The sequence below is a fragment of the Sphaeramia orbicularis genome, chromosome 8, assembly GCF_902148855.1.
Source record: "Sphaeramia orbicularis chromosome 8, fSphaOr1.1, whole genome shotgun sequence".
In the NCBI taxonomy this organism is placed as follows: domain Eukaryota; kingdom Metazoa; phylum Chordata; class Actinopteri; order Kurtiformes; family Apogonidae; genus Sphaeramia; species Sphaeramia orbicularis.
In genome coordinates this window covers 26,615,177-26,628,123 of record NC_043964.1, presented here as the reverse complement: position 1 = coordinate 26,628,123, position 12,947 = coordinate 26,615,177, and the positions used below count along the sequence as shown (strand labels likewise).

The 12,947-nt window shown below is 36.9% G+C and overlaps 1 protein-coding gene across 1 annotated transcript in view; it reads right to left on the bottom strand.

Annotated features, from left to right (window-relative positions):
- The window catches only part of LOC115424637 (glutamate receptor ionotropic, NMDA 2C-like), a 132,508-nt gene that overhangs the window by 45,218 nt on the left and 74,343 nt on the right, over positions 1-12,947 (bottom strand). Inside the window, 3 exon segments of the mRNA XM_030142008.1 lie at positions 11,610-11,626; positions 11,629-11,706; positions 11,709-11,722. Of these exon segments, the coding sequence (XP_029997868.1) occupies positions 11,610-11,626; positions 11,629-11,706; positions 11,709-11,722 (109 nt within the window).

The window sequence follows — 12,947 nt, the reverse complement described above, 5'->3', positions numbered from 1 at the left end:
AATACATAATCAAGATGGGAAATTAAACATTTCAAGCTCACTTACATGAAGGAGCCGTGACCTGTTTAGTAACATGTTCCACAAATTTGCCCCGTCTGGTTGGTGTGGTTTGATTCAGGCTGTGAAATGAGGGATTGAAGGTCGCACCGGGCTGGTTGAACCACATTTACACAGCGCGTCAGCACATCCTCACATCCTACTAATTATGTAGATGCTGAATCACATGGGACTGTTACAGCCGTAACTCAGCAAACCAGTTACTATCAGGATTTTACATGTGTACGTGCGCACCAGGCAGCATAAAAAGATGTGATGTTTTGTTCAGGAAATTGAGTCAAGGTTATAATTTATATTTGCATAGGATGATTAGACAGAGATGGTTTCATTAACAAAACAGTTTAGCCTCGGCTTCAATTATCCTAAGCAAAAGTTGTATCTTCTAGTAATTGGCACAGTGATGACAGTAAAATTAGCATTAGCATATGAAGTAAAGATAATTTGATCATAAATTATGCTCTATTTTAAAGGTGTGGTATGTTTTGTTTTTGCTGTAAGAGGCAAAATGAACCTGTATGTTATGTCTTGAAATGCGTCAGACACAGATACAACCACTTCTAAAGGAATTTCAGTTACGCAGACAAATCTTCACTGGAATACGGGTTTGTATGCATCTGTTTAGTTTGATCTGAGGTGGTTTATAAACCTCAGTCTGAGTCTGAAGTTGGTCTATTTCTGTCCAGACCTGTTTAATATCATATTAAATGTGAGAGCAGTTCAAATCTAGTACGGTTGTTCCCCCAAAATCTCTTTTGTATCAACTCAGGAGCCTAATTGACAAAAATGTCATGATTTGCGATAATATCTACATTCTCTAGTTCAGAGGTGTCAAACTCATTTTAGTTCAGGAACCACATACAGCCCAGTGTGATCTCAAGTGGGCCAAATCAGTAAAATAATAACCTGTCCATCAAAATCCAAAATTTTGTATTTGTTTTAGTGTGAAAATGAAATTACATTCTAAAAATATGAACAAGATGAGCCATCACACCCTGAATATCTTTTTAAAAAAATTAGTGCAGTGTCAGCATTATTATGTCTCAACTTGTTAACACAATTTACAGATCACAGTGGCTCTAGAAATGTAGAAAACATTTAGTAACAGGCATTAGATTGTTTTAATTGCCCTTATTTTTCTTAAGAAATTTCTGGTTTCTCATATTTGTTCAGATTATTCAGACAGGATAGTCTATAAATGTAAATATTTTTATAATGTAATTTGACTTTTTTCACATTAAACCAAGGAGAAAATTTGGAGTTGTTATCATTTATAGGTTATTATGCTGATTTGTATGAACACAGTGAACACCCTGGACTGTTAATGTTGTAGTGTAATTTTTTCCATTCATACCCCGGGCTGGATTGGACCATTTGGCAGGCCAGTTTTGAGCCACAGGCCTTATGTTTGACACCCCTGCTCTAGTGATTGTACCACCATCCAAACTGTGAAATGACTTTGCTAAAATGTCAGAAATGACATCAACAGTTGATTCTAACACGAAGAAGTAATGTAATATCCATAATAACACTGATAACACTTCTAATGAACACAGAGAAACACGTAATTAATTGACTTTCCTGCTGTACTTGAAAATCTGTCTGTTTTGTTGCACACTCTAGAATGGTTTTGGTCTTGTACTTTTTTCATTCTTTTTGTCTTACTGTGTCTTTTTATGTAGTATTGTCCTGTTGTTTTCATCTTATACAACTGTAGCCTCTTTTTCATGTCATGACTTTGTTGCAGTCAGCATTTATGAACTCCTCCAGAGATCAATATTCTTATATTTTCATTAGGAAAATGAATTCACATACCACACTCGATGGTAGGAAGCAGCGATTCACAGGCATTAATGTTTGAATCTTTGACTTCAGTGGAAAAGTCCTTCCCCAACAAGTGACAGCAAATTGTCGAAAATTGTTGTAGTTTTGATATTTCTGCTAATTTGATACAAGTAAAGTCGACTCAGATTGCTTTCTGTGTATAATCCGAGCGTCTGTTTTTCTTCTGAAGTGAATCCATTTTGCTATGAGAAGGCGACAAAAGACGGTGGATTCCGTTTAAACCAATCGAAACCTCTGGTCCCTTTCCTGCTTTTTTCCCTCAATCCAAGCTTTAACAAATCTCTTCAAATGTCAGTGAGAATCTAACTGTCCCATTTTAACAAATCCTGCTCAGTCACTTGGATAAATGAATCGATAGATCTGATGGGAAGCAGATGCCTATAAATCTGCACAGTTTACCTCATGGGAATGAATGTGTCCCAGTCAGAGGGAAGGATGGGAGAGATGAGATGTGTAATTTCCTCTGCTGTGTCTTCTCTAGATGGATTGTTTTCTCTAAAGTTCAACCCTGATAGTGTAGAGCTGATGAACATTTTAATGTCCGGTGGGTGGCGTTAATGTCCGTCCCTACAAATCTGATCACATACGTACGATGCTAATGTAATGTCTGATCAAACTCGTGATGCATTCGAGTGGCGTAGGATATTTGGACAGGAATACTGAAGCACTGAAGCTGCCTGACGGTCCAGCTTTGACACTTTTTCTCCACGAGGAAACAGACCATCAATCGTTCACATAATCCAGTGAAATTTCATAACTATATTAGAAGTTTTAATGATCAATAAAGTTCTGTTATTCAAGATAGATGCAACAAAGAGAAAGAAGTCAAAAGTTGTATTGATAATTAAAAAAACTAACTGCTTTACATTGTAACATCATGCAGCAACAGTAACAGACAGAAAATACTCCGCTTAAATGAATGTTGGCTCTGTTTTAGGTCAGTCATTCATGAACTTTATCAGTTTCAGAACCAGAAGGATACATATCTTTCTCCTGAACCCCAAATTTACTAAAGTCAGGGCCGCTGCTACCAACTGTGGGCCCCATGAATGGTAAACGTTATGGATTCTTCATAAAATTCAATATCTTGTCGATCTCTCGGAGCAGGGAGGGGGAGGTATATACGTGGGGGTGCACTCCATAACTAACGTATGATATGCATGTGTAAAATGAAACTGAAACTTAGCATGTTTTCGACGTCCGACTCCTGACTACTGTGCCTCTATTATACAGCGGATCTTGCACGAAATGTTCACAACTTCTACCCTGTATCCACTGGACCTCCACTGCTCTATGAGCCCCCCACAAATGCTGGGCCCCATGAATTTGTCATGTTAACCCCCCCTTAATGGTGCCCCAGACTAAACTACATGGGTCATTTTTGTCTTATGTCATGTTTTTGCCATTTTTTATGTCATTTCATTCAATCAGCTTGGATACAAATATTTAATTGCTGTAACGAGATGTGTTCAGAGTTTGGCGTCTCAGCTCCAGGATCATCACTTCTTGCAGATATTTAACATATAGTAGTGGAAACAAAGTTTTTAGACACCATTAAAATTTTACACAATCTCAAATATTATCATGAAATATTTGCAGAAAAATTCCGTTGCATCACTGCTGCCTCCTCCTCCTCCACCCCAGCATCCACCTGTGGGAAGTTATCGATTCATCACTCCTCAGTAACTATATAATGGTGGAAAAAAGGTTTTGTTCACCCCACGTATTTGTGATATATTGCATTAAGAATCTTTCTTAAGTCATTGAACTCTGCCAAGTATTGTTCCATTCTCCAAACAGACATGCTCCTTCTGCACATGCTCAGTTCCATCGAGGTCAAAACTAGATGTTTCAGCAGATAATGAAACACATCCAGGGCATGGCATGTCAAACTGTCAATAATAAAGTTATTTTTTCTTGTTAACAACAGACAAACAAATACAAATTAATTTGTATTTGTTTGTCTGTCTGATGCAGCCACACCTACAGATATTTCATGGTAATATTTAAGATTGTGGAACATATTATGGGTGTCCTAAAACGTTTTTTCCACTACAGTTTGTAAGTTCGTACATATTTTTATTTTGTGCTTATCAGTCCAAAGACGGCAGATGGAAATTAACTTGTAGCTAATTGTGGTACAGCACATATTTTCCTCCCTCAGGTTCTTTTTTTGTCTTTGTTAAATACACTAAACTAAAATATGACAAATATGGTGATGCTTTCCAACGACAGGTGTGAACAGATGCACTTACAACTGTACACTTGTAGTGGGATATGTGAGGATGGGTGCTAATGCAAAAACATGTGTGGATGCAGTGTTTTGTCTCCTCCTACATAGTATCCGGTGTTTATACAGGAAGGGGAACAGTCCTGTCTGATCACACAAGACTGTCACAATGAAATAAAAAGAAACAGAACGAGTGGGGAAATGCTCCTGTTAGTCATATTGATCCATTCTGATGTGGATCTATCACTCCACTCCTGACGTTTTTAGTCAAGTCCATCTGAATTTCAGATTGTAGGAAAATACACTGAGATGAGAAAATATCATGTCCCTGTGGGTGTGAAGATCTTTAACTGTTCCAAGCGGTGTCACTAGTCTGTGACTGTAAAACAGAAGAAAAACATTAGCGTGCAGCTGTTTCTGATGCTGTTTAATTCTACAGATCCCTGTTAGAAGAGGTAAAACAAACACCAGCTGTCACTCCCATAGCACATTACACAACAACCCCTGCAAATACGGCTTCAATTACATTTTTTCCTTTCACTTTACAAACCTCATTTCAGCTGCTGTGAGTGTGATTTCAAGGTTTGTGTGTGTGTTGCAGATACACAGCCAGCGAATGGCAGCTTTTCAGTTTGTGTATAAATATATATATCAGCCATGCCAGATAACAGCAGTGACAGGAACACTTCCCATCCTCCTCCGGGGCGTCTCTACTCTGTCACCTCCCTTTTGTCACGCTCGTCCTGAGTTACCTTGACTTTTGGATCTGAGACGACGTCAAGAGTGGCTCTCAGAGAGCAGTGAATTACAGTGATTCAGTGACGCAAGCATTAAGTGATTTAATGTTAGTGAATGCAAAACAGAGTCCCAGAAGTGGCCAGTAATGTGTTCTATTTACTCTGTAACTTTTTTCCACAAAATTTGCTTTTGCTTTGAGAAGTTTATAACACTCTTCCTTTAACACTTTTAAGACAAATTACTGTAATGCTGAACTGTTTGTGCTAGTGACAAAATTCAAGTGGCAAAGCTGAGATTTGGAGCTTTCAGTTGCTGTATAACATTATGGTAGAGGCCTGCATTGGCTGAGGGGGAGGGGTGGAAGTGGGTGGAGCAGAGAGCAGCAGAGTGTAGTCAGTGAGAGAGAGAGATGGAAGATTTTCATTACTTTCAGCAGGATTTTAGCGAGGTTTTAGTTGTGTTTTTGCAGTGAATTCTTATAAATAATTGTATATAATAGTGATAGTGCTATTGGGAGTGTTCTACAGTGTGATTTGCTGTGTTTTTGTCAAGTTTTGCATTTTTCTCAACCTTTTTTTTCTTTACTGTTTTTTATGAATTTTTTCAGTCTGTATAGTTCATTGAATAGATGTAAATATTATATAAATGTAGGTGTACTGATATGTAAGTAAATATATAGGCAGAAAGAGATGCACTGTCTGCAAAGCAGCAGTTCATGGATGTTTTTCTTAGTAAAATGAGGGGCTCTGCCTACAACTAGAAAAAAAGTGAACAGAGACTATCACACACTAGAAATAAATAAAAATAAGAAGCTGTAACATGGACACAGAATGATTTAGATCTAGAGCACATGGGAAATAGATGAAAGTTTATTTCTGTAAATGTTACGTTTTATCATGCACATTTTAATTATTTTAAATTTTAACTATAACAATTCAAGTTTGTTGTTTTTTTTCTATAACACACTGTTTTAAACAGTTATTACAATAATATGATCATTAACGGCCAGATATTGAAAGTTAAATTCTTCCTGAAAAACGGTGCAAAAGAATTGACAAAAAAGACATTTTCTGCCACTTTTATTGCAAAAACAACATAAAGACTTCTAGACGGCCTGTTAAAATTTTAGTCTTTAAAGGGTTAACTTAAGCAAAAAATAACTTACTGGTTTATATTTAGTCTCACTTCATGCGTTATTGTCTCATCACCGAAAAAGGTTGTTGTTACTTTATGGGTGTGAGACTTAGATGTGCTATCACTGAAGACAGCGTCATCAATTCCACCTTCACTGTCTTTGTAAGATCCTGGGAATAAAGGGCATCTAACTAAGATGTACTTGGATGTGCCAAGTTTCCAGGAATCAAGGTGATAATGACTGCACAGTTCGAACGTGTAGCTGTGTAAGTAGAAAGCATCGACAACTGCCTTTCAATACAGATCCTCTGTTCTGAACTGATGTGGTAAGAGATGTCCAGGTGGTGCAAAGATACCCTCACGTCTTCACTCTGATCAGACATCCTGTATCCAACTGGGCTGCAGTATCTGGACGGAGTTGTTATGAAGGGAGCGAAGGCTTTGAGACAAATCAGCTTGATGACCTCGATATAAAGTGATGTGTGAGGAAAGACAAGAGACCGTATCCACCTTAAAGCACCTTTTTTAAAAAAAAAAAAAAAAAAAAAAAAAAAAAAACAACCTCCACCTTTTTTGAAACATCATTGGAATGTGATATCAATCATGACTGCAGGGGTGAGGGTGGTCTTAGCACTTGAGTGCTTGGCATGAAGGACTCAAGGTTTTATTTGAAGTCTAATCAAGACTCTAAAAGAAGGGGTATGGGGAGTATGGGTAAATTCCTTTATCTGTGTATTTGTTTACGTCATCATTACTGTCACTGGAAAAAAACAGATTAGAAACACAAATTTTAGGTGTAAAACTTGCTAATTCATCAATCTGCCATTTAGTCTGGGCTCAGTTTCGCCTTGTCTTAGTCTTGGTTTTGGTTTTCAACTTGGTCTTGACTTCTCAAGTCTTGTTTCTGTCTTGATCTGCTCTGGTCATTTGATTTAGTCAGTCTTGACTAAAACTCTAGTGGATGATGCATTTATGCATTTGATTTTCACTGTAATGTTGTTGTGACTAGATTTGATCTTAAAAATGCAACTCCCATAGTTGTGATTCCCTTGACAGTCTTGTTTCATCATTGATTATTTGAAAGAAAAACCTGTTACTCACTGCTCAAGCTTTTTATTCACTACTTTCTCATTCATGTCATTATTTTGGTCTTTTCCTGAAGGAACCGTTCTTTTACTCAGGTACAGTTTGTGGTTCCTCTTCACGCCTCTGATCGGTGTCAGGCTCCGGCTGCTTTTGCATTAGTGATGTATGAATGTGACTGACTGGCTGCTCTGGAAACAGCACAATGAGAAGGCAGGCAAAAAGGCAATCAAAAGGTGGAATTGATTTTCGGCTCCTGGAGAAAAGACGCCAGAGGCAACAGAAAGTTAAGCACATCAGAGGAATTGCCTCACACTTCTGAACCAAATTTAGTGAAATGAGCACAATGTGGAGCTCTCAACGAGTGGGGAAAATGTTTTCTTCTGTGTTAGGTTTATATAAGGGCGATGTGGGGGAAAAAGTAGAGCTAGAGTGAATGAGAGGCCACATCCAACTTTAAAAACGTCTTTAACCCTTTCATGCATAGTGGTCACTATACTGGACAGCTATTCTACAGCTGTTCTCTTGTATATTCATCGTAGGAAGTGCATTTTTTTTTTTTACCCATAACCAAGATGGCTGACAGGAAGTCAGAAATTCTGAACATTCCGGGAATATCTTGTAAATCTTTCTGTAGGAGGACACCCCTGAAGGTAGAAGAAAATGCTGGCATTAAGTAACATCAAGGATTAATATCATTATTCAAAATTCCACATATTTATTTTGTATTGAAAGAAATTTGCAATTAATCCCATGTCCACTAAATTTGACACCATACATTACTGGCTGTATTTCAACTGCAGTTCATACCGTTAGTGTAACTTTACTGTTCTTGATCAATTTGATCTGCAGTAACATGTTCTAGTGTAAATCAATTGCTGGTTATTAGAGTGTAATTAACTTTTTTTTAAACAATGTTTGTTTTTTTATTTTTTGCAAATCTCCATAATGTAACAACTATTATTAGAATATGAAAACATCAGATTAGCCGCATTAGAAAAAAAAAAATTCATAGTTTTCACACAGTGTATCATCTTCTGATGTTGGTTTGTTAAATACATAATTCTTTGCTTCAAATTTAAATGCATGGTGTCCAGCTGAGTGGACATTTTTGTAACTCTAAAAATAGATTTGTAAAAATAAATTCAATTGCGTAGTTTTTTTTATGCCTAAAGAGGAATAAAAACACTCAGGAAAAAAAATCTTGACTAAGCTTCCCATAATTCATGCATGAAAAGGTTAGAAGTCCTCTGTCGCTGAGGTTTGTTTTATGGAGTTTTGATGGAATGGAGCAGAAACCTAACCTCAGTCACAAAAATGCCCATTGACAAGGATAAACCTTGTCATAAGACAGTGACGTATCCACTTCATGCGTGGCTGAATTGAATTGAACTGCAGTCGTTTGGAGTCTGTGTTCACTTCCTAATATTAGAGGAGACTGTTGGAGTTTTAGGATGTTTACAGAGCTGCCTTTACTGTTTGTCTTTGATGGCACAGAGGACGTGGATCTCCATTCTTCTCCTAATCTACAGGGAGTGTAGCCGTAGAGAAGACTGCCCTTCAACATGTTGAGACTCGAGGCCCAAAGAAAAATGAAAGACACTACTCTTTGTCTGCGCTTGAATTGTCAGTGGAGCAGAGTTGGCATAAAATATATTTATTTTTCATCTTGCGCTGCACATCTGACTGAAATCTCATTCTTTGAGGCACTAAATGGAAAATATCAAAACTCGAACCGTTAAATGTCAGACCAGACCCCTGATTTTCCCCTGATTTCAACTCCGTCAGCTTTCATGTGACTTTGTGGTCTCACATATCCAGACCTATCTCCACACCTTGTTAACGCTTTGTCAGGGCTGTAGATGGGTCTGGCACCCTCTGATATCATTCTGGAACACTGATAAAAGTTCTCAGGCATGTTCCGTTAGTTTTTGGGTGTGGTTAGCACAGAGCACTGCAACAGTGCATCTGTAAATTAGTGTCGGTAAATGTTGTTTTGGTGGAACATGAAGATGCATGATTAAATCCCTATGAAATATAACACCACATAAAAATCCAACACTTGTCATTTTCAGGGTGTAGTGATAATGTGATAATCTACCGATACTTAGAAGTTAGGGAACTGCACAAGGGAAATATTGAGTATCTGAGCCTGACTAATGACTTCCCAACTACGTAATGAATGAATAAATGAAGTAAACTGCTGGCTACATTAGTGCGTAACTCTGAGAAAAGATTAACCTCTATGTGAGTTTATATCCATCATCAATGAGCTGAGTTAGAGCTCAACTCAACTGAGAAATGAACACGTTTGTCATGGTTTGATTCCTTTCTATTTGTTCTTTTCAATGAGTCAGTTGTGAACAACACATGAGCTGGAGCAGAATGAGAGAATAGAATCAAGAGTTAAATGGTGTTTGTTGTCAGTAGTTCTTTTCACACGCTGCATCATATTCTCAAGGTGCTAGATATTACTTTTCACCAGCTTGTTGGGTTAAAATGGAAATGAAAATCTTTGGTAAATAGAACGACAGCAGGGAAATATGGTAAGGAAAAAAAAAATCACTGTAAATTCTATTATCACAATAAATGTCAAATAACTCTAGTTTAAAGACTGATTTTTGGTCAATAGTTATGTATGGTTTTGAATTATTTGTAAATATGGCAAAGAAAAATCATAGCATTTAAATGTAGAGTTAGAACATGTTCGTTCATTATTAAAGTAAACCCTCAATGACAAGTTCATCAGTTGAAAACTTGAATGAAATCGGCACCATTTTTTACCAAAAGTAAGACTGAATGCACCTGAAGATGTCAAATTTAACGTCTAAACAATTAGAAAAATAAGTGACAAAAATAGATAATAGTCATTTAAATTAGAGAAGATTACACCAAACCAGATATGGTATTTTATATAGAATCACCTATTTATGCAGATTTATTTAGTACAAATTTTCAGTTTTATCACACTTAGGTTTTTGCTGTCATTCCAGATATTCTGTCAAAATTGATTAAAACCAGAAAGCTTAGACTGAAGACCTTTACTTGTACGTTTTTCTTTCGTCAAAATGAACTCTCACACAGAATTTGTACGTTATGCAGCATTTAATTTTTTTCCAGAACGTCAAATTCTTAAGCTTTTGCAGCTCGAATAAAGGCATAAACCAACTACAGGGTGGGGGAGCAAAATTTACAATATTTTGAGGCAGGGATTGAAAGACAGTGTATGACCAATTAGTTTATTGAAAGTCATGAGAATTTATTTGCCACAAGAAAATTGAGATAATAGAAAATGTTTTTATTCTGTGTCTCCTCCTTTCTCAATAACTGCCTTCACACGCTTCCTGAAACTTGCGCAAGTGTTCCTCAAATATTCAGGTGACAACTTCTCCCATTCTTCTTTAATAGTATCATCCAGACTTTCTCGTAATAGTTTTGCTCATAGTCATTCTCTTCTTTCCATTATAAACAGTCTTATGGACACTCCAACTATTTTTGAAATCTCCTTTGGTGTGACGAGTGCATTCAGCAAATCACACACTCTTTGACGTTTGCTTTCCTGATTACTCATATGGGCAAAAGTTTCTGAAAGGTATGGATAATAGTGTTAGGTATGATTATGACATCAATATATGTTTGTTTCAAAACAATTGACGTAGTGCCTGCTGAGAAAAACAACTAAATGTTCATTGTAAATTTTGCTTCCCCACCCTGTATTTGTATGAAGTGGACATCATGTGCATGTTATTATGACGTTAGAATGACATTTTTATGACAAGATAAAAAGGTGCAATGTTATAAATGTAATTGTCATGATATGTCTCACTGCTTATTGAAACAACACAGTTCCAACTCCAAACAGACTCTCCCAAATGTAAATTAATGTGTGTTTACTGGACCGAGCTGCTGCATCGATCTGTGCCTGATATTTATCCTCTCTGCCTTCATATTTAAATGCCTTTACCATCACAGCTTCTCATTAGCTCAACATGTCGGAAATTAATAGGAAGAAACAACTGAAAAAAAATCCATGGAGCATAATTACCTGAGAAACACCGAGGCTGTTACTTTTGAGTGTGAAGTTTAACTAACCTGCTCTGTTCAACTGGTGGATGAAGTCTGGCGTCCACATCGCATCCGCCCCTGAGCTTCTATTAACGTTCAGATCAGCTAATGAGACGGTGCTGCTGCAGAGCTACACCACAAAACTGTGGTGGGTTTTCTTTTAATGTCTTTTTCAAGGATGGAGGGTGGGAGTAAGACGCGTCTGTGAGTTTGATGGGAAATGATCCTTCATTAAGTGGTTCATTGGTGTCTGTAGAGCTCCGACTCCTCTAACTAGTCCACAAAGAGACCAGCGATGTATGAAATCACTTTGCTTTTAGCATTCAGATACAAGCGTCAGCGAGCGACGCATTACAGATGGAGTGGCTCTACTTTTGTCTGATTTTATGGCTTCAGTTATGGTTTTGTGCAGCCAGTAATGAATATATTGTGTCAAAAAAAAAGCACGTTTCTGTTGTACCTTGTCCCACTGCCTTCTCGGTCCAGAGTGATGACGATCATGGCTGGATTCACCAGGTATCCGTTACTGTTGAAGGAGAAGTCATTGTGTTCCCAGGTACATTCAGCATATGTCTGCAAAGAGAAGAACAGCAAACCTGAATGTGAAGCTGAGACAAATTGAAAAAGAAAACATGAAGCTAAAAAAAACTACAAAGAAATGTAATATTTGAGAGAATGTTGTTGTCTTTGTAGTGACGTTCCAAACAAATTTTTACATACATTTAACCCTTTCTTTAGTGATTTTATCACCATTTATTAAAATATTGTCCTCTGCATTTTTCAGTGAAATCATTTATTTTCTATTATGTAATTTATTGATAATGTAGATTTAATAAAAGCTCAGAGTAAATGCAGCGGTTATTTGATTAAAACAGAAAAAAAACTCATTATATCTCATTAACTGAATATGAACCAAGTGTCTCCATCCACTGTCATTTATCAAACTACATGGGTTTTACTGGTGTTTTACTTGTATGATAGAATTAGGGGATCAACAATTATTAAAAATGTTACTTCAGTAGATGCTCGATGGTGGGTGTGTGGGTCTTTAAACGTTAAATTAACAATTACATTTACAGTGGAACGGTTGGTTTTGCACAACACAGTATTTAAAACAATAAGGTCTTTTTCATGTTAAACAAACAGAAAAGGCAGAAAAGTAACTGTTTATATGGAACAATGGTGGGGATTTTACATTGATAGAATCTCCAAAAGCCCTTAAAACCATTTTTATACATGATTATTCAGAATATGGCTTTACTTCAACTCAATTACATGTAAATCACAAGGAAAATTGACTTTTTCAGCAAAATTTAATCGTTAACTGAACATAAACCAGTCTCTCCATCTATGTCATTTATTGAACTCCATGGGTTTTACTGGTGTATGAATGTTGTAGGAGATGACAGTGTTTCCACATTCACTACAGAGCCTTTGAACGTCTAAATGGGTCATATCTGAGACCCATTTGTAAACTCGAGTACAGCACATAAAAACACACTAGTAGAATACTCCAAACAGCATCATCACTAATTATTTACAAGAATTCTTAATGTTTGTTAAGATGAAACAACTAAAATTCAAATGAAATTAACCTTTACGTCATTGTTTTGGTCTCTTTTCTCTGGATCGTCAAAGAACATTTCTGCGGTGTAATTATCAGATGGTGTTTCTCTTGTTTCTATTTTGAACCGATAATATCACAGGAGCATCGTCATGGAGCTAAAAACGCAGCCTCTTTCCTCACTTTGTTAAGAAGTTGACACAGCAGAGACTGCAGACGTCCAGACAGATGCTG